The 21,921-nt window shown below is 46.8% G+C and overlaps 1 protein-coding gene across 6 annotated transcripts in view; it reads left to right on the top strand.

Moving 5' to 3' along the window:
* LOC147105620 (kinesin-like protein KIF21A) overlaps positions 1–21,921 on the top strand; it is a 194,325-nt gene that overhangs the window by 85,439 nt on the left and 86,965 nt on the right. For all 6 annotated transcript variants that reach the window (XR_015081534.1, XM_086010168.1, XM_086010167.1 and 3 more), the window contains exons 12-16: positions 3,587–3,668; positions 3,752–3,866; positions 5,600–5,788; positions 6,093–6,292; positions 7,564–7,671. Coding sequence is in view for 5 of the 6 variants with exons in the window: in XM_086010168.1 (XP_085866294.1) it covers positions 3,587–3,668; positions 3,752–3,866; positions 5,600–5,788; positions 6,093–6,292; positions 7,564–7,671 (694 nt within the window). In the remaining variant the exon portion in view is untranslated. The remainder of the gene's footprint in view (positions 1–3,586; positions 3,669–3,751; positions 3,867–5,599; positions 5,789–6,092; positions 6,293–7,563; positions 7,672–21,921) is intronic.

Raw genomic sequence — 21,921 nt, 5'->3', positions numbered from 1 at the left:
ATGGGAATGAGACAGGTTAAGAAACAAGAGATGGCTCTAGATGAAGTGTAAATTGCGCTGACAGAATGAACGACAGCTGCCATGTGGGAGAGAAGAACGGAAGGCACAAACAAGTGTGGATAAAAAATATATATATGATGGGGGCTGAGGTTATAATCTGAAATTGTTGAACTCTATGTTGACTTCAGAAGGTTGTAAAGTGCCTAATCGAAAGATGAGCTGCTGTTCCTCGAGCTTACGCTGAGCTTCAGTGGAACAATACAGGAGGCCGAGGACGGTGAGGTCTGAATGGGAATGCAGCAGAGAATTAAAGTGACAGGCGACTGGAAGCTCGGGGTCCCCCTTACAGACTGAACAGAGGTGTTCCACAAAGCGGTCACCCAATCTGCGTTTGATCTCCCCAGTGTAGAGGAGACCACATCGTGAGCAGCAAATATAGTATATTAACCTGCTGACAAGGGTGATGCTGTTGTTGTTTGGCGAACTGACCTCTACTTAGCGGAAGCTGAACGGCAACTCTCCGACACCACCTCCTACCTCCGCCTGGACCATGACCCCACTACCGAACATCAAGCCACCGTTTCCAAGACTGTCACTGACCTCATCTCCTCTGGAGATCATCCCCCCACGGCCGCGAACCTCATAGTTTCCCAACCTCGCACAGCCCGCTTCTACTTCCTTCCCACATCCACAAACAGGACTGCCCTGGTAGACCTTGTTTCAGCCTGTTCTTGCCCCACGGAACTTATCTCTTCCTAGCTCTACTCTTTTTTTTTCTTCCCTTGTCCAGTCTCTTCCCACCTACACCCGCGACTCTTCCGGCGCCCTCCGCCACCTTAACAGTTTCCAGGCCCCAACTGCCTCCTTTTCACCATGGACGTACAATCCCTCTGCACCTCCATCCCCCACCAGGATGGCCTGGGGGCGCTCCGCTTCTTCCTTAAACAGAGGCCCGACCAGTCCCCATCCACCACCACCCTCCTCCGCCTGGCTGAACTTGTTCTCACATTGAGCGACTTCTCCTTTGACTCCACTCACTTCCTCCAAATCAAAGATGTTGCTATGGGAACCCGCATGGGTCCTAGCTATGCCTGCCTTTTCGTGGGATATATGGAACACTCTTTGTTCTAGTCCTACTCAGGTCCCCTCCCTCACCTTTTTTTCCGGTACATGGATAACTTGTATCGGTGCCATTTCCTGCTCTCGCCCTGAACTAGATAATTTCATTCACTTGCTTCCAATTTCCACCCTTCCCTCACCTTCACTTGGTCCATTTCCAACTCTTCCCTTCCTCGACTTCTCCGTCTCCATCTTTGGGGATAGGTTATTGACAAACATTCACAACAAGCCCACTGACTCCCACAGCTACCTAGACTACACTTCCTCCCACCCTGCCTCCTGCAAGGACTCTATTCTATTCTCCCAGTTTCTCCTTCCATACCAGTGCTTCAGACGTCTTCCTTTTTCCTCAACTGAGGATTCCCCTCTACTGTGGTTGACACGGCCCTTGACCATGTCCGTTCTATCTCCCGCACTTCTGCCCTCACCCCTGCCCCTCTCTCCCGGAACCACGATAGAATTCCCCTGGTCTTCACCTTTCACCCCACCAGCCTCCACATTCAATGGGTCATCCTCTGCCATTTCCGCCACCTCCAGTGTGATCCCACCACCAAACACATCTTCCCCTCGCCTCCCCTTTCAGCATTCCGAAGGGACCGCTCCCTCCGCGACACCCTGGTCCACTCCTCTATCACCCCCAACACCCCTTCCCCTTCGCCCGACACCTTCCCGTGCAAGCGCAGGAGATGCAACACATGCCCTTATACCTCTCCCACTGTCCAGGGCCCCAAACACCACTTCCAGGTGAAACAGCGATTTACTTGTACTTCTTGCAATTTAGTATACTGTATTCGCTGCTCACGATGTGGTCTCCTCTACACTGGGGAGACCAAACGTAGATTGGGTGACCGCTTTGCGGAACACCTCTGTTCAGTCTGTAAGGGGATTCCCGAGCTTCCGGTCGCCTGCCACTTTAATTCTCCGCTCCACTCCCACTCCGACCTCACCGTCCTCTGCCACCTGCATTGTTCCACCGAAGCTCAGCGTAAGCTCGAGCAACAGCGCCTCATCTTTCGATGAGGCACTTTACAGCCTTCTGGACTCAACATAGAGTTCAACAATTTCAGATCATAACCTCGGCCCCTATCATATATATATTTTTTATCCACACTTTTTGTTTGTGCCTTCTGTTCTTCTTCTCCCACATGGCAGCTGTCTTTCATTCTGCCAGTGCAATTTACACTTCATCTAGAGCCATCTCTTGTTTCTTAACCTGTCCCATTACCATCTCCTTTTGCCTTGAATATCTCTTAACCTCTCCTGCCTTCTATCCTATCACAGACCTTCCCTTTTGTCCTTTCATCACCTCCCCCCTTTCCCAGCCCCTACCCTTGCTTAAAAATCTGTTCCGTTTCCTGCTTTTTTCCATTTCTGACGAAAGGTCATCGACCTGAAATGTTAACTCTGTTTCTCTCTTCACAGATGCTGCCTGACCTGCTGAGTATCTCCAGCATTTTCTGTTTTTTTTAAATTTCAGATTTCCAGCATCTGTAGTATTTTCTTTTTGTATTACTGGTTCAAATGAAGCCCGTCTCGACTGAACAGCTCCCTCTTATCCCAGTACTGGTGCCAGTGCCCCAGGAATCGAAACCCATTCTCCCACACCAATCTTTGAGCCACTCATTCATCTCTCTGATCTTATTTACCCTTTGCCAATTTGCACGTGGCTCAGGTAGTAATCCAGAGATTATTACCTTTTGTGGTTCTGCTTTTTTAATTTAGCCCCTAGCTGCTCATACTCCCTCAGCAGAACCTCTTTGTCCTACCTATGTCGTTGACCATGAAAACTGGATCTTCCCCTCCCACTTTAAGTTCCTCTCCAGCCCAGAGGAAATGTCCTTTACCCTGGCCACCGGGCGGGCAACACAGCCTTCGGGTCTCGCGCTCTTGGCTGCAGAGAACAGTGTCTATCCCCCTAACTATACTGTCCCCTACCACCACCACATTTCTTTTTGCTTCCCTGTACCATGGTGCTGTGATCAGTTTGCTTATCGTCCTTGCTCTCGTCCACACAGGGAGTAAGAACCTCGTAACTGTTGGACAAGAGCAAGGGCTGAGTCTCAACCTTCTGGTTCCCCATACCTGCCTCGCTCGTAGTCACGCCCACCTGTCCCTGACCACGGACCAAATTTGAATTAATTAATCTAAGGGGCGCGATTGTCTCCTGGAACACAGCGTCCAGGTAACACTCCCCCTCCCTGATGTGTCGCAGTGTTTGAAGCTCGGACTCCAACTCATCAACACAGAGCCGAAGTTGCTCGAGTAACCAACTTACTGCAAATGTGGTCGCCGTGGACTTCAATGGTGTCCACCAGCTCCCACATGTTGCAGCAATAACGCATCGCCTGCCCTGCCATCTCTAATGTATGTAATTAATTAAGTATTTAAGTTTTCAACATTTTAGTTTTTAATCCTGATTTAATTTAAACTATGGAAATGTAATTCTTTTAATATATGTTTTGCATAGTATAATTAAAGAGGAGAATCTTGAAGGGAATAAGGTAGAAGAGAAAGACACTGAGGAAAAAGAGAAGAATGACTTGGAAGAGGTAAGCCAAGGTGTAAATAACTAAAAAGATTTGACCTTTACAATGAATCCAAGTGTAAGTGACTGAAATATCACCTTTTAAAGGAGGAGGGTCAGGAATGCAGTGATCATGAAGAAGGTGATGAAGAGGATGCTGAAGAGGATGATGTAGAAATAAGTGAAAGTTCGGATGAATCTGACTCGGAGTTAGATGAAGAAGGTAATGCTTTTAACATGTATTTCTATTGCTTTAAAAAGCAGTTCAGTCAGATCTTGGTGTGGGTTAGTCATTTTTGGGCTGCTGCTAATCCAAATTTTTAATCTTTGGACTAAAACTTCAAGTTCGCATAAAATTTTCAGGAGACCCACTGACATTTCAGGGAATAAAAGAAAAAGTTCTTAATTTTCTAGTTCGTGAGTGCCGAATTATTTTCAGTTTGCATCCTTTTGTAATACTTCATTTCCGTTACTGGCTAGTTCTCGTTCTTCCTTTTTCATTGAGCCTCCATGCAATCGAAGAATTCCCTCCATTCAAGAGTGAGACTCACCGAGGGGCACTTTTTTTTTTTAAGTGATTGCTTTAAGGTGATCTACCTCTCCTGCAAGCTGTACTGCATTGCCGTCCCAGTTTGCAGCAGAGCCGCAGTCTCTCCTTTGTTAATGCCCGTAGGCACGGCATATTGTTTCTCAACAGTGGGGGGAAAAAATTATTTGTATACGTATGTTGCTTTATTTTGAGAGGACTTGTTTTTCCTTGAGCTGTTTTGAGAGGGATTAATTTTGTGCAGTTTCAGATTGTGCAGTGGTTTCAGCTTTGGGTCATACCGGTATGGTATCACACCTAATTTGCCTCAAAAAAACTGATTCTGCTTCAGTTTTTATGGGTGCTGGTCAATGTCACTGTCTGGCATCAGGAATTACTTGCGTCGCCCCAAATCCATGCCCACTTATCCCCTATCCTGGTGCATCCCCTGTCATGGTACATTATGTGGTCTCAACCAAAGTACTCTTCCAGCGAGTGTGCTAGATTCTCACACCAAACCACAGCCACTAAAGCCAAAAATCTCATTGTTAAAGATTGGTATGGGCAAGTGTGTTTGCTTTCTGTAGTGGAGGAACAGACATCTATGGATGCACATGCACAGATCTTTTTAAAGCAAAATTTCAGGTGGGTAAAACCATAAATGATTGATTTTGCATTCAATGCTTCTATATAAAAAAAAAAGTGTTGATTAATCAGTACAATACATTGGTTAAGGTAGAGTTGGAGTATTTTGTAGTTTTGGGGCATCCCATTGTCTAAAGAATATTGGGAGTTATGGAAAAGGTGCAAGTTAGATTTACTAAGAATATACCAGGGTTGAGAGGATATAGTTACAATAGACTTGAAAAACTTGGATTATATTCATTGCAGATAAGATTAAGGGTGGATCTAATGGAAGTGTTTAAAGTTTTGAAAGGCTTTAAAAGGATTAAAATATGAATTACTTTCACTCATGAACTAATAATGAGGAGGCATACATTTAGGATCAATACTAGAAGTGTAAATGAGAAGAGGAGAAATTGTGTCACGCAAAAAGTTATTTGAATATGCGAAACAAATTCCGCAACCAGCTATTTAAAGCTGAAATAATTCCTGCATTTACAAAGAATTACACAATTGAAGATTTAAAATCGTGAGGGTATGGTGGCTAGGAATTGGGTAGATGGCTCTGATTTGGAGTTGGCAATCACACTGGTTCAGGCAGGTGGATCGAAGTGCTTTCTTGTATGCTAAAATGTTTGATATTCTATGATGGCTTATGACTGCCACCAGGAGGGACTTTTAAGAATTTTCCTTTCCATCAGAAAATACATATTTAAATGCACTTCTTTAATATTGACCATGAAAAAAAATAACTGAAATGTTCTCTCTAATTTTTGAGGAGTCTAATTGTACATTTTTCTTAATAGCCAACTTCCAGGCAGATCTGGCTAACATTACCTGTGAAATAGCAATTAAGCAGAAACTAATTGATGAACTAGAAAATAGCCAGCGGCGACTTCAGACACTGAAACAGCAGTATGAGGAAAAGCTGATGATGCTGCAAAATAAAATTCGGGACACCCAACTGGAGAGAGACCGTGTTCTACAAAATCTAGGTATAACAATTATGGTGCTGTTAGTTTGTTCTTGGTAATTCTGAATGTGTTTAGAAAGTTTAAAATATTTTTATCTTTTCAATACTGGCTCTTTTTTTTTTCAATTGCAGAAATTTTTAGGTCTGTTCAGCATTTTGTTGCCTTCATTTTAAGCAATAAAAGGATTGGTTATACCAATGCTTGATCTAAAAAAATATTTAATTGCACAAACTTGAGACAATAGATGCAGCAAAAATGTATCAGTGGTGGAAAGAAAGCTTTTGTCATTTGAGTTTAGTTAAATTCAAAAACTTGGGTATTCTAGGTTCAATGGAATCTTGTTCTGAAGAAAAAGCAAATAAAATTAAATCTGAATATGAAAAGAAGCTTCAAGTGATGAACAAACAATTGCAGAAGTTACATACTGCCCAAAAGGAACATGCTCGATTGTTAAAAAGTCAATTGCAGTATGAAAAACAGTTGAAAAAACTGCAGCAGGAAGTGGAAGAAATGAAGAAAACAAAGGTACAAATTATGTCTTACTAATGACCACCAAGCAATAAGTTAGAGCAGATTTTATTTGTCAGCTTGTCATCTTGAAAAGAGAATTGGTAGGAAGAGAGGTATCTTGGCTAGTCAAGCATATCTCTCCTCGGATGAACATAGAGTAGCATTGACTACCCTGGAAAAGCCAATGCAAAGATTATCTTTTCCCTACCTAACTGAAAAAGGAGGGCATTGGTTTAAAGAAAGGGGATGTAAGCAATGGTAAAATGATAAGAAGCAGCAAACATATATGGTTATGTTCTGCATTTTGAATATTGGCACCAGTTACTTGAATACTAAAAGTCACAAACTGCCACTGTTTGTCTCGATAGGCTATACTATTAATAAATGCGAGTGTTGCAGTTATTTTGTGCATATTGACACCATACTGCACAAGACTTTGTCCAGTTGAGTCTGTATTTTAAATTGTCTTGATCTCATTAGTTGAGGAAATGAGTTGGAAACCATGCAACTCCGGAGCTGGTTGCTAGGATTTCAAAGAGCAGTGGAGGAGAAGGAATTATTCTTCCACCTCTGCATTTCCCTTCCTGTGAGAAATATGTGGTCTTTGAGTGGATCACTTTGATTGTTGTATCTGATTTATCAGATTCTTGATCTGTGAGGACCTTGGAGATGAACCTATGTATTCATGTGTATTTGTGGTTGACCAACATAATGTGCTACTTTCTTGTATGATCCTGTTTTGAATTCACTGCATACTTTAATTATCAGAATAGTGTGTGTAGTTTAAGCTGCCTTTTTTCAATGTTGATTATTGTCTTAAACTTTAAGTATTACCCTTGCAGAATAATGTGGCTACATCAACTGATGGCAGCTGTTGCTCTTTAGAGGTATCTTTGATTGCAAGTAAATTGTAAACCTTTTCTATCTTGGTTAATCACATTTATGAAGAGTAACATAGGATAAGTGGTGATGGTGAATGTGATGAGAAACATTACATAATGTGAGCCTGTTGGTTGAAAATTGCTTGGTGCTTTTAGCAGTCTTGGGTCAAGGGGCAACCAAAGAAAAACATGGCTAAATAATGTAATGTAATGGGCAGGGTTAATGTCCGAGGCTGATGCAATCCACCTGTGCAGATACTGGAAAGTTTTTACTACACTATAAAATATGTCGCCTAACTCCAGATCAGAGAAGGCACTAAACGATGGTGAGCAAGAGCAATTCTAACATGTTGAATATATGACTCTTACTGTAACAATCAATGTCACATTCTCATGGTTTTGAAGGTCCGTATAATGAAACAAATGAAGGACGAACAAGAACGAGCTCGCATGACGGAATCTAGGAGAAACCGAGAAATTGCTCAGCTGAAGAAAGACCATCGCAAGCAAGAAGTGAGTATTGAAGTGTTTGAAAATGCTAATATATTAACAATTCTATTGACATTGTACAAAGATGAAGTCGTGAAGACATTTCTAATCCTATTCTTAAAGAAATGGGGGTTAATCTTTGAGCTTTTACTTTGATATTACACCTCTTGCATATTTGTAATTTTATTGTGTTCAAAATTCTGTTTTCCACAGTCAATCTAATCAAAATGTATCACAGTTGAAGTGACTGACACTTCTTAACAACTTAGTTATTAGTTTGTTAACTAAATACAAACCTTCTTCTGTGACATTAATATTGCCAGCAGATCTCCTGTAACATTACTCATGGTAAGTCAGAAGTTCCATTGCTGCAAGAACAGGTGGTCACTTCCACTGAATTTGGAGGGCAATCTGCTAGCAAATGTTGACATGGGGTTTAGCCATTATTAAAGTTGACACAAAGTAGAACCAGGAAATTCGTACAAGAATTTAAATAAATTATATATAGTGGAAAAATCTAGTGTTGCTCTTAAGGCAGTGGATATGGTCTACCTCTTAGCTGTCTGTGTTGCAGCTTCTTGCCTTTTCTGTCTTTTTTTGTGCTTGTCCCTTTTCTCTTCTGGCTCTTTTTTCTTTTTGCTGTTCTCTGCATTCTTCTGTTTCTCCATTCTCTCCATTTAAGGTAGCAGATGGTGTGGTGGGGAAAGCAGTATTTTATGATGCAGCCATGGTGTGCCTGATTGGAGAGCAATATGATTAGAAACAACAGGAGGGAGGCATGACAACTGAAAAGGAATGGTCCTTTGAGGTGGTAGCTGGTAAGGGGTACTGGGTATGGAATGATTTGGGCAGTGTTTCAGTCTAGCAGGTGGCTAGTGCCTTTTGAGCTGCTTGTAGATCAGTGGAGGGATCTAGGGTATTGGTCACATTTTTCAGTGGCAGAAGTGAGATGCCTGTTGAAGAGAGATGTGGGCAGGTGTGGTATGTGGTAGGGGAAGAAGGTAATGGCAAGGGTCAAAAAGCTATGGATGCTCTGGCTAGGAGACTGGAAGAAGGATGGGGAAAAGGAGAAATAGGAAAGCAAAATGGCAAGAGATGGGAAGGAATGGATACTTGGGGCATGATGAGGAACCAGGAACATTTTCCCCTCCCAGCTTCAGATTTGGAGAAGCAATGTTTTTTTTATTTTAAATAATGGATTTCACGAAGTTGTAGGTAAGCCTATAAGGAAGTTTTCTCCTTGTAGTATAAAGGTAATTCTGGGCCTTAACTGGGATCTAACTTTCCAAATTTTCCCTAAAGGGCTTCCCCATGACCTGGGAAAGAACCTGTTTAAACTGCAGTGCGTTCAAGGACAGTCATGGGAAGCCCCTTTTATGTAATTACACCTGAATTTCAAAAGCCTGTTAGCTGATGAAGGGCAGGAACTGGTATTTGAAGTGTGGTTTAGGTCGGCGAGCACGGGAGAGAGCCTGACGACCATACAGAGGCTGTAGGCTGGAGCCAGAGTGGGGTGTGCGCAAAGAGAAAGAAATAATTAAGCAGTGGAGTAGACCAAGGAGTGGTGCTGGAGGCTTACCCGAGTTCCAAGAGTAGCTGAAGGAACCAGCCATAAACCAAGGAATGGAACTAGGAGACCAGAATCTCGAAGGGCCGCAGCACTACAAATGGTGAGAGGCCTGCAATGATGCTGATGTGTGGACATTAGAATTCCCATTATAAATGTTTACATAGACAGTGTTAAATGTTGACAGCAAAGTGTTGCCAAAAAAAAGTGACCACAGAAAGTAAGGTTTGTGGACAGGAGGTGCATATCCTTTGCAAGACTTATATGCTAATAGATGTCTTGTAATATTGCTGAGTCTGAGGATATGCTGTTTTCTAACAGTAGGGGTGTTTATACCATGTTTTCGCTGATCTAGGCTAACAGTCCCCTACATTGTCTCAAACTGATGTGGTATTGTAAGTATATGCAAGTGTTAACTACTTCATCTGGTACTCCTGTTGGTATCTGGAATGTTGGTTAGGTCTGCTATATCTGTTGCAGGAATTAACCCCCTATGGAATTAATTTAGCTTCATAGCCTCTCAACAAAATAAATTCATCTAAAATTCTTCTTGGCAAATAGGCAAAGATCTCAAAACATGGAAAATGTGAACATTCTACTTGGTATCAGCCGAACACATGATAAATTAAGTGACATCGTCTTTCAGTTTGCTTCAAAATTCAACTTTAGAATGAGGAAAGAAACTTTCCCTCGCTTAGCTTAATACACTTTCTAAAGTTTACAGACAAAACAAAAGTCACAACAGGTGTGTTATCAGTAGTCTGTCACTTTTTTTCTCAAGTACATGCACACTGCATTTTTTTTTAAACACTCAACATTAACTTTGAAAAAAGCTTTTGAAAGTTTTTTTAAACTGTTGAAATAATTCTGAACAACAACTGGGCAGAAATTGCTGAAGAATATTATAACCATTGAGCTGACTAAATTCTACAGATGCATTTTGGAATTTGGGTACATTGCACATGGGTGATGTCTATTGGCTGTGTATCGGCATGAAGCGCATGCCCAGACTGCCCAGTTTAGATTCAGCTACCAGTATCATTGCTCTGGCTAAAAGCATCAAGCCCAGGCATCTGGAAGAGGCTGACGTCTTCAATTAAAAACTTTAATGTAGGCATTAATATACACTATTTTAGTGGGCAAATTTAATCATGTTGTAAATATGTAATTTAAAAAAAATTAAGACCACGTTTTTGATTGTGAAAGGAAAATACTGGCACAAGACTTTTGTGTTGGAAAGCATTTTGCGACTTGAGGATAAGATAAAACCGCACCACCTAGTGGTACTGGTTAATTAAGTGTTACAGGTAAGTGCACTGATATTCATATTAGAAATGCTTATGTTACAATGTAAAATTGTGGCGAGGGTTTTTGGACAGGAAGCACATGCCACATACAAATTTTAATAGATAGCTGGATATGTATCGATAAATTATCAATGTTGTATTTCAGACTATCCCAATATACATGCTTAATATTCAGAGTAAATGTAGTTTCTTTCGATCGACTGGTGTCTTGTCATCCATATTTTGCACTGTGTGATGTGAATGAGAATAACATGTGTGGTAAACCACGTTCACTATCGTATCACTGTTAGTAGTTAGCACTGTTCACCACTGTTCGTTATAACTGTATCACTGACCACTATTGTATCACGGTACGAGGTCGCCTCTTGCCACACTGCTATACCTGGGATGACCACTGCCGACTCCGCCTTGGCTCCACCCACCAGGCCAGGTATAAAGGTGAGCGACTGGCTGGTATTCCTCCTGCTTGGATCGGATCACCCACGAGAGTGGGCTGTTATTTAGTCAATAAAAACCTTTAGTCACCTTCGTAACTCTTCGCCTTTTATTGGAGGAATTGATAGGTATATCAATTTTATTGACTAAATTTAATGATGTCCGACAACGAGTCACAACCGGCGGAGGAGCCACCAGCGCAGCTCCCAGGAGCACAGCCACACCAGCCAGCTTGGCTGCGAGCCCTCAGACCGCCGTACCTGGACCTGAACCCACGAGCAGCAAACTCAGCCGCAGACTTTAAACACTGGCTGGTCTGCTTCGAATCATACCTGAGAGAATCCAGCGTCCCTCAGGCATCCAAACTAAGTGTCCTGCAGGCACAACTGAGCCCGAGAGTATACACTCTCATCGAGGACATGACTACCTACGAGACCGCCATCAACCTGCTGAAACAGAAGTACCGGACCCCGGTAAACTACATGTATGCTAGGCACCTCCTAAGATCACGGCCGCAACAGCCAGGAGAATCAGTAGCCGAATTCTCACAGGCGCTATATGCACTCGCCAGGAACTGTGACTTTAAATCGGTGTCGGCAGCCGAAAATACTGAAGATAATATCCGCGACGCATTCCTGAAAGGCCTACGGTCCGAGTACTCACGGCAAAGACTGCTGGAAGCTAAAGACCTCAGCATGGAAAAAGCTGAAGCCCTCGCTATCTCCCTGGAAGTGGCCCACCAAGATCAGGAAGCATTCACCAGGTACTGCTCGCGACCCTGGGACTCGGGCCCGACCCCTACCACAGCACCCTTCCCAGCGCCGCCCCCGGGACCTACCTCTGCGTCGGCGTCCCGGCCCCGACCGGCCCCACCACCCCCGGCACCGGCCCCGACATCGGGCATCCGCGATCGGGCCGCCGGCTGTTTTTTTTGTGGCCAGGAGAAGCACCCGAGGTCGCGCTGCCCAGCCAAGAACTCCATATGTAAAACCTGCCTGAAGAAAGGCCACTTCTCCAAGGCCTGCAGGAGCGGATCCTCAGAGGCCAGCAGTGCCGCATGCGAACTATGGGGGCGGCCATCTTTGTTTAGGGCAACTGAGGCCAGCATCCCCACACATGAGTCATGGGGGCGGCCATCTTTGATTAAGGCAACCGACCCCAATAGTGCCTCATGGGGCCCTACCTCGTGGGAGATGCCATTTTACTCACCACGCCCGACCGCCTCGCCCGCAGATGACAACGACTCGCTCAGCTACACACTAGCTTCCGTCACCCTGGACCAAGCCCGCCCGCACCATCTGTCCAAGTCAATGATGGACATCAAAGTGAACGGCCACGCCACGACCTGCCTGTTCGACAGCGGAAGCACGGAGAGCTTCATCCACCCAGACACGGTGAGCCACTACTCCCTCTCTGTCCTACCAACGCGCAGCCGAATCTCGATGGCATCGAGGTCCCACGCCACGGACATCAGCGGCTACTGTGTCGTGACCCTGTCGGTTAAGGGCACGGAGTATAAAAACTTTAAACTCCTCGTCCTCCCCCATCTCTGCGCTGCCGTCCTACTAGGGCTGGACTTCCAATCCCACCTCCAAAGCGTAACCCTAGCATACGGTGGACCCCTCCCCCCACTCACAGTCAACAACCAGCAAACGTTAAACCGCCCACCGCGTAACACCTGCAGCCTCTCCACCCTCAAGGTCCCGCCACCCTCTCTGTTTGCTAACCTTACCCCTGACTGCAAACCCGTCGCTACCAAAAGCAGGCGGTATAGCGCCGGGGACAGAGCCTTCATTAGCTCTGAGGTGCGGCGCCTCCTGAAAGAGGGCATTATCGAGGGGAGCAGCAGCCCCTGGCGTGCCCAGGTCGTAGTCGTAAAGACCGGCGATAAAAACCGCCTGGTCATCGACTACAGCCAGACCATAAACAGATATACCCAGCTGGACGCATACCCCCTCCCCCGCATATATGACATGGTCAATCAGATTGCACAGTATAAAGTATTCTCGACCATCGACCTGAAGTCGGCCTACCACCAACTCCCTATCCACCCTGAGGACCGCCAGTATACCGCCTTCGAGGCGAATGGGCGCCTATACCACTTCCTTAGGGTCCCCTTCGGTGTCACTAATGGGGTCTCGGTCTTCCAAAGGGAGATGGACCAGATGGTTGACCAGAACGAACTGCAGGCTACATTCCCCTACCTAGATAACGTCACTATCTGCGGCCGCGACCAGCAGGAACATGACGCGAATCTGGAGAAATTCCTCCGTACGGCCCAACGGCTGAACCTCACCTACAATAAGGAGAAATGCGTGTTTAACACCACGCGCCTTGCCATCCTCGGCTGCGTAGTGGAGAACGGAATCATCGGCCCCGACCCAGAAAGAATGCGCCCCCTCATGGAGCTACCCCTCCCCCACTGCCCTAAAGCACTTAGGAGAACCCTGGGGCTTTTCGCCTACTATGCCCAATGGGTACCCAATTACGCGGACAAAGCCAGACCCCTCCTGAAAGCCACTTCCTTCCCCCTCACGGAGGAGGCGTGCGCGGCCTTCTCCCTCATTAAGGGAGACATAGCCAAGGCCACGATGCACGCAGTGGACGAGTCCATCCCCTTTCAGGTGGAGAGCGACGCATCCGACTTCGCCTTAGCCGCCACCCTAAACCAGGAGGGGAGGCCAGTGGCCTTCTTCTCAAGGACCCTACAGGGCCCCGAGATCCGACATTCGTCGGTCGAGAAAGAGGCCCAGGCGATCGTGGAGGCAGTACGGTGCTGGAGGCACTACCTGGCAGGCAAACGATTTACCCTCCTCACCGACCAGCGTTCGGTGGCTTTCATGTTTAATAACAAGCTGAAGGGCAAAATCAAGAATGACAAGATTTTGAGATGGAGAATCGAGCTCTCCACCTACGATTATGAGATCTTGTACCGGCCAGGCAAGCTGAACGAATCCCCTGATGCCCTTTCACGAATGACATGCGCCAGCGCGCATATCGATAGGCTTCAGACCCTCCACGACCAGCTCTGCCACCCCGGAGTCACCAGACTCTACCATTTCATTAAGGCCCGCAACCTGACCTACTCCATCGAGGAGGTCAGGACCATGACCAGGAACTGCCAGACCTGTGCGGAGTGCAAACCGCACTTCTATAGGCCGGACCGAGCAAGCCTGATCAAGGCCACCCGCCCCTTCGAGCGCCTGAGCATCGACTTTAAGGGGCCCCTCCCGTCCTCTGACCGTAATGTGTACTTCCTCAACATCGTTGATGAGTACTCCCGTTTCCCCTTTGCCTTCCCCTGCCCCGACATGACCAGTAGCACGGTCATTAAGTGCCTGAATGCCCTCTTCGCCTTGTTCGGGTTCCCGAACTATATACACAGCGACCGGGGCTCCTCCTTCATGAGCGAGGAACTCCGGCAATTCCTCCTAGAGAGAGGTATTGCAGCAAGCAGGACCACCAGCTACAACCCCAGAGGTAACGGTCAGGTGGAAAGAGAGAACGCGACGGTATGGAAGGCCGTCCTCTTAGCCTTAAAGTCTAAGGGCCTCCCAACCTCCCGCTGGCAAGAAGTCCTCCCGACAGCGCTGCACTCCATCCGGTCATTACTTTGCACGGCCACTAACACCACCCCCCATGAACGAATGTTTGTTTTCCCCAGGAAGTCGACTACGGGAACCACTCTACCAACCTGGCTGACCGCCCCGGGGCCGGTCTGGCTGCGGAAACACGTGAGGACCCATAAAACGGACCCCCTGGTCGAGAGGGTGAACCTCCTGCACGCCAACCCCCAGTACGCCTACGTGGCGTACCCAGACGGGCGGGAGGACACTGTCTCCCTACGAGACCTCGCACCCTCAGCCGATCCGGAAACACCGCCACCACCCCCCCCAACCTCAGTCCAGGTAGACGGCATGCCGGAACCCCACGAGCCCTCGCCGACCACGCAAACACCAGCATCAACACCGGATAAGGCACCAGCACCGGATAAGGCAACACCACCGCTGCGGCGATCGGAGAGGCTTACGAAGCCTCCGGACAGACTGACCTACCAGAATTGGTAGTACACTTCACCCCGCCGGACTTAATTCTAAACAAGGGGTGAATGTGGTAAACCACGTTCACTATCGTATCACTGTTAGTAGTTAGCACTGTTCACCACTGTTCGTTATAACTGTATCACTGACCACTATTGTATCACGGTACGAGGTCGCCTCTTGCCACACTGCTATACCTGGGATGACCACTGCCGACTCCGCCTTGGCTCCACCCACCAGGCCAGGTATAAAGGTGAGCGACTGGCTGGTATTCCTCCTGCTTGGATCGGATCACCCACGAGAGTGGGCTGTTATTTAGTCAATAAAATCCTTTAGTCACCTTCGTAACTCTTCGCCTTTTATTGGAGGAATTGATAGGTATATCAACATGCCACAGAGTGAGTCTTTACCTTTTACTGCAATATTTCAGGCAGCAAGTTTCACTGGCTGCCCATTATTTGTTCCTGTCCAAAAGGCAGCAAACACCAGTCTGCCTCACCATATTGTTCAATCTAAAACTAGCCATTGAATTTATTTACCGAAATTGCAGTCATTATAAAAAACCTAGACTATTTTAGTCTATCTGAAAGATGAGCAGCTGTTTGTAGTCTTGACGTTCAGTCTTTTAACTGAGTCTTTGGATATGTAATGTGAGCCTCCTCTGCCCCATGGACTTCCATCTCACTGCTATGGCATGGAAAACAGTTGACATGAGAATCGTGAATTGATGAAAGAAAATCCCCCAACTATTAAATCTTTACTTGGATCTTTTAAGTTGTATTCTCCCTTGGAGACCCAGAGTAGAGTTTTCCACTAGGCAGGCAATTATGTTGTTCAGTTTTGACATTGAGTTTGGAGGGTGAACATCAGACTTGACCATTGTGAGCTTTGGGTATTTTTGACATCTGATTTGCATCTCAAACAGCTTGGCACTAAGACATCACATTTCAAAACCATGAGCTAACTTAAAATGCAATTGTGATGGACAGCACTGTAGGGTATAGTCTGGCTAGATAGTCCAGCTAAATATTATATATCCCTACACACTGTGTATTACTTGCTGTCCTGCACACCTTAAAATAAGTTTTTATTTTTACTTATTCTTTCACACGATGTGGGCTTTGCTGGCAAGGCCAGCATTTATTGCCCATCCCTAATTGCCCTTGAAGGTGGTGAGCCGCCGCCTTGAACTACTGCAGTCCACGTGATGAAGGTATTCCCACAATGCTGTTAGGTAGGGAGTTCCAGGATTTTGACCCAGCGATGATGAAGGAACAGTGATATGTTTCCAAGTCATGGTGTGTGACTTGGAGGGGAACTTGCAGGTGGTAGTGTTCCCATGCCCCTGCTGTCCTTCTAGGTGGCAGAGGTCACGGGTTTAGGAGGTGCTGTCGAAGAAGCCTAGGCGGGTTGCTGCAGTGCATTTCGTAGATGGTACACACTTCAGCCACACTGCGTCTTTGGTGGAGGTGTTTGAGTGGATGTTTAAGGTGGTGGATGGGTTGCCGATTAAGCAGGCTGCTTTGTCCTGGATGGTGTCGAGCTTCTTGTGTTGTTGGAGCGGCACTCATCCAGGCAAGTGGAGAGTATTCCATCACACTCCTGACTTGTGCTTTGTAGGTGGTGGTGCCAAGGCTTTGGGGAGTCAGGAGGTGAGACACTCGCTGCAGAATATCCAGCCTCTGACCCGCTCTTGTTACTACAGTATTTGTGTGTCTGGTCCAGTTAGGTTTATGGTCAATGGTGACCTCCAGGATGTTGATGGTGGGGAATATGACAATGGTAATGCCGTTGAATGTCAAGGTGAGCTGGTTAGACTTTCTTTTGTTGGAGATAGTCATTGCCTGGTACTCTGTGGCGTGAATATTTCTTGCCACTTAGCAGCCCAAACCTGGATGTTGTCTCGTTCTTGCTGCATGCGGGCGCGGATTGCTTCATTATCTGAGGCATTGCGAATGGAGCTGGACACTGCAATCATCAGCGAACACCCACACTTCTGACCTTACGATGCAGGGAAGGTCATTGATGAAGCAGCTGAAGATGGTTGGGCCTAGGACACTACCCTGAAGGACTCCTGCAGCGATGTCCTGGGGCTGAGATGATTGGCCGCCAACAACCACAACCATCTTCCTTTGTGCTAGGTGTAACTCCAACCAGTGGTGAGTTTTCCCCCTGATTTCCATTGACTTCAATTTTTCTAGGGCTCCTTGGGACCATACTCTGTCAAATGCTGCCTTGATGTCAAGAGCAGTCATTCTCCCCTCGCCTCACCTCTGAAATTCAGCTCTTTTGTCCATGTTTGGACCAAGACTGTAATGAGGTCTGGAGCCAAGTGGTCTTGGCAGAACCAAAACTGAGCATCAGTGAGCAGGTTATTGGTGAGCAAGTGCTGCTTGATGGAAAATGTCGTCGACATTTTCCATCACTTTGCTGATGATTGAAAGTAGGCTGATGGGACGGTAATTGGCCAGATTGGAATTGTCTTGCTTTTTGTGGACAGGACATACCTGGGCAAGTTTCTACTTTGTCTGGTAGATGCCAGTGTTGTAGCTGTACTGGAACAGCTTGGCTAGATGCACAGCTAATTCTGGAGCACAAGTCTTCAGCACTACAGCCAGGATGTTGTCGGGTCTATAGCCTTTGCTGTACCCAGTCATTTCTTGATATCACGTGAGTGAATCGAATTGGTTGAAGACTGGCATCTGTGATGGGGACCTCCAGGAGGAAGCTGAGATGGATCTTCCACTTGGCACTTCTGGCTGAAGGTGGTTGTGAATGCTTCAGCCTTGTCTTTTGCAAAATCCGTGGTATCAATTTTATTATGCAGTGTCAAGATAAAATGTTTCCTGAATAAATTGGAGCCATTGCAAAAAGAAAAATCTACTTTCCATACTTGTCCTCCTGTATTCCAAGGGTAAGCCAAGAAATATAAAAGTTGGTTTTGGAGAAAGTCGACTCCGCTCACTCAGGCTCATCCTCTTTAAAATGCATAGTATTCCCATTTATGTGAGATTTAGGGTAACTGTCTTCCAGGCCTAATAACACATCTTGGGCACTTGTGCATGTTGTCTCCTGAGCCTTCTACTTGGTTTGCTGAGTAGAATACAACATGGCCGACAAATTTTATCAATCAGGCACCGCATTACCCAACCCTGGCACGTTGATGCTCTGATTTTACCGAACCTGCCCGCTAAGATCTGTTGCGGGAGCCACCTCATTTCTCCACTCTGCATCTCAGGCCATCGAATGAATAGCCAAACTAGACATCCCATTATGAGCTTTTCCCATCATACAAAACAACAACCGAATCTCTCTCGGTATCTCTAAAATATCTTCGGCCACATCCACCACAAACGGCCTCCCTCATTCTGAAGGTTACCTCGTGAGCAACAGGTTGTTGCTGTCACAGTCTCGGTCTTTCATGCCTTCGTCCACTCTTCTCCCTGCACTCCCAAAGGATAAAAGCAAAATGGTTCATCCAGAACAAATCTACAACTACGATGAGATGAACAATTGAAGAAAATGCTCAATGTACAGTGTCAACCACACCAAGTTACAAGTGCAGCAAGAAGTGCGTCATTATCCTAGCACGCAGTGAAGCTTTGTTTTGTTTGTCACTAGGTTAGTGCAGAATTGTAAATTTTATGGAACATTTGCTCTGAATACAGTAAGAAAACATTCCCTAAACCTGAGAAAATATACCATATGTAAACCTATTTGGGAAATTAAACACAACTTTGTGCTGCTGACTTTGTCATCATCTAGTTTATTTCAGTAGGCAAGGTCCTGTTGCAGCTGAACTTACTATTGATTCAATTGGAACATAGAAGTTTCTTTCCCTTTACACACTTAGGCCGTGATTTTGCCGGCGCTACGAGGGCAGGTTTGGAGGCGGGTCGGGAGTTAAATCCAAATGACTGACGGCGGGTTGCGAACCCCCCCACCACGCAACTTTACAGAGCATTGGGTCAGTGAGTCCCAATCAGACCTGACACCAAACGACAGGAGAAGCACTTAAGGCAGTTAACAGCTTGTTAACTGCCTAGATAATCCCATTTTTATTGGCTATTCCCATTTTACTATGTTTTCAGCATGTTGCCCGTTGTGTGACAAACACACCAGCTGATTGTGCCAGGTTCAGCAAGTACCTGAATTGTTGGCAGCTGCTCCTGCAGCATAAAAGCGGAGCTGCAACATCGCTGCCTTCCAGATGCCAGAACTTTGTGCTTTGAGGTTTTGGAACAGATTTTGCAGATCTACTGAGTTTGAGTGTTTAAGCTGAGATCCATATGCACTGTGACCTCCTTGGAATACCCTCTGGCCACATTGAGCACTTACAACATCTATTCCTCAACTGAGAGATATACCAGCGGAATGGGAACCATTTATACCCTCTCATCCTGGTCCTCTGAATCGGAGGAAGAGTAGCCGCAGCAGAACCAGGCACAACAACAGGAGCGCCAACCTTCTCCTCAGCCACCTGATGATGCACAGGGCAGAGGGTGCCAGCGCAGAGCTGCACCTCTTAGCAGGAGATACCCCCAACACAGGGTTTAAAAGCCGAGGATGAGCTTCCTCAACATGAGTGAGTAGCGGTGCCAAAGGAGGCTGAGACTTTCGCGAGAGGTGGTCGCTGACATCTGCATAATGCTGCACCAACACCTGGAGCCCAGAGGAGTGGGTGGACACTCCTTACCAGTGGCTGTCAAAGTCACCACTGCACTGAACTTCTTTGCGTCAGGGTCCTAACGGGGATCAGCAGCAAACATCAGCGGCATCTCCCAGTCACACACTTGCATCATGCAGGTTACCGATGCCCTCTTTGCAAAGTCACACAATTACATCCACTTCTCCACGGATGAAGCAAGTATAACCGTGCGTGCAGTTGGCTTTGCAAATATGGCAGGCTTCCCAAGGGCGTAGATTGCACACGTGGCCATTAGGGCACCTCATCACAACCCAGCTGTATTTGTCAACCGCAAGGGCTTCCACTCCCTTAACGTCCAGCTGGTGTGTAACCACAGGAAAATCATTATGCATGTTTGCGCCAAGTTCCCTGGCAGTTGCCATGACACGTTTATCCTGCGGCAGTCTTCTGTGCTTCAGCTGTTCAATTCGCCAACCCAATTTTCCGGATGGCTACTTGGAGACAAGGGCTATCCCCTGAAAAAGTGGCTAATGACACTGATGAGGCCATCAAACGAAGCTGAGCGGTACATTGTCAGCCACATTTCCACCAGAAGCATCATAGAGCAAACCATCGGCTTGCTCAAAATGCGATTCCCATGCCTCGACAGATCTGGTGGAGCCCGACAGTACGCACCAGCCAGGGTCTCCAGCATCATCGTGGTCTGCTGTGCCCTGCACAACATTGCACAGCAGCGTGGCTTAGCGCTGCCTGAGGAACAAGTGGCTCAGTGCACAGCTTCCTCGAAAGAGGAGGAGGCGGCGGCAGATGAGGGACATGTTGCGGAGGTGGATGTGCCAGTTCCACCAGCACGCGACCACATTGCTGGCCATGAGGCAAGGGATGCACTCATCCATGCCAGATTCGCGTAAGTTTACGCAATTACTACATGTGGCTGGCACATGGAAATGAATGTCTGGCCGACCTTCTTAACACACCATACGTCATCTGTACAATAAACTGTGGTTTCCTATCACTCTCACCACCATCATAACAGATGAAAGACGCCCTGATGCCTCACTGTGCAACTTCCATTTTTGAGCACACATAGGCCAAATCCTCAAATCTTTGCCGTCACTTAATACATTTAAAATCAGGATGACAAACGTTACTTTGTAATAGACGAAAACACCCAAGTGACTACTCTTGTGACTATTTGTGTATTAACTTTCTCTTACGCGTGCTTGTCCGTGTGCTTCCCCTGTGGCTTCAGCAGATGTAGAGGCACCTTGCTCACTTCTATGCTGCGCCTGCTTTGACGCCTTTGGTGGGTGTCCTCTGGGTTTGGGAGCCTGGGAGGGCTCCGCAACAGTCTGCTCTTCCTGCGGCTGTGCAGGGGCTGAGATGACCATCTCAGTTGGGTATGGAATCTGGGGCTCTGACCGAGGGCTCCGCAGTGGCATGGTAGTGTGAGCGCTTGGAGAGGAGCCCACACTTCCTTGTCGTCGACCACCAAATTCCCTCTCATGGGTCACCCACACTTCACTGCTAGCAAGTGGCTGGAGAACACCTTGCTGCACATCAGTGGGACCATGAGGACCCGTCTCTCTACTGACAATCCTCATAACGGGGACGTCCATGTATCTCTGGTGCCTCAATAGATGCCCATCTAGCCTCCATAGCAGACTATCTATTTACAAGAGTGACCATGCTCATTTGAATCTGGCAATTTATGTCTTCCATGAAGGTTGCCATCCTTTCCATGGTGGCACTTTCATTCGCCATTGCGAGCACCACAGCAGTGCTCATGTTTGAGATGGACTCCTCCATTCTCTGCACACTCGCAGTTACCGTGGTTGCAAACCCTGTCGGAGACTCCTACACTTGTTCCTGAAGTTCCAACACCACACACTCTCTGGATGGCCCCAGAGGCACAGCATCTACATGCAGCTGAGCAGAGCTTGGAGTGTCCTGCGACCTCCGGCGAGAACTCTTCACTGGTGTCGCTGTCTCCACCATCTGCTGGTGCTCACTTGTGAGCTGTGATCCACCAGGTGACAACACTACTCTGTGCCACGAAGGACCCACCGAGGGGTGAATCTACGCTAGAGCTGGGTGCGCTGATTGCTGGTGACGCTGCTTCCTCAGAGGCTGCAGGTTCCTCTGAGGAGTCGTCCGGCTCTTCCTCCTGGACAGTGGGGATGGGGGCTGTCGATGGTCCTGTGAAGGAGTAAAGGCGTGAGTTAGACATGTGATATTTAGGTAGCCGACACATCCTATTGTGCAGATGATCAGAAG

The sequence above is a fragment of the Somniosus microcephalus genome, chromosome 17, assembly GCF_052327205.1.
Source record: "Somniosus microcephalus isolate GS21.2 chromosome 17, FLI_Smic_1.0, whole genome shotgun sequence".
NCBI classification, from domain to species: domain Eukaryota; kingdom Metazoa; phylum Chordata; class Chondrichthyes; order Squaliformes; family Somniosidae; genus Somniosus; species Somniosus microcephalus.
The sequence above is the reverse complement of the archived record's forward strand: the minus strand, read 5'-3'. Positions and strand labels throughout refer to the sequence as shown.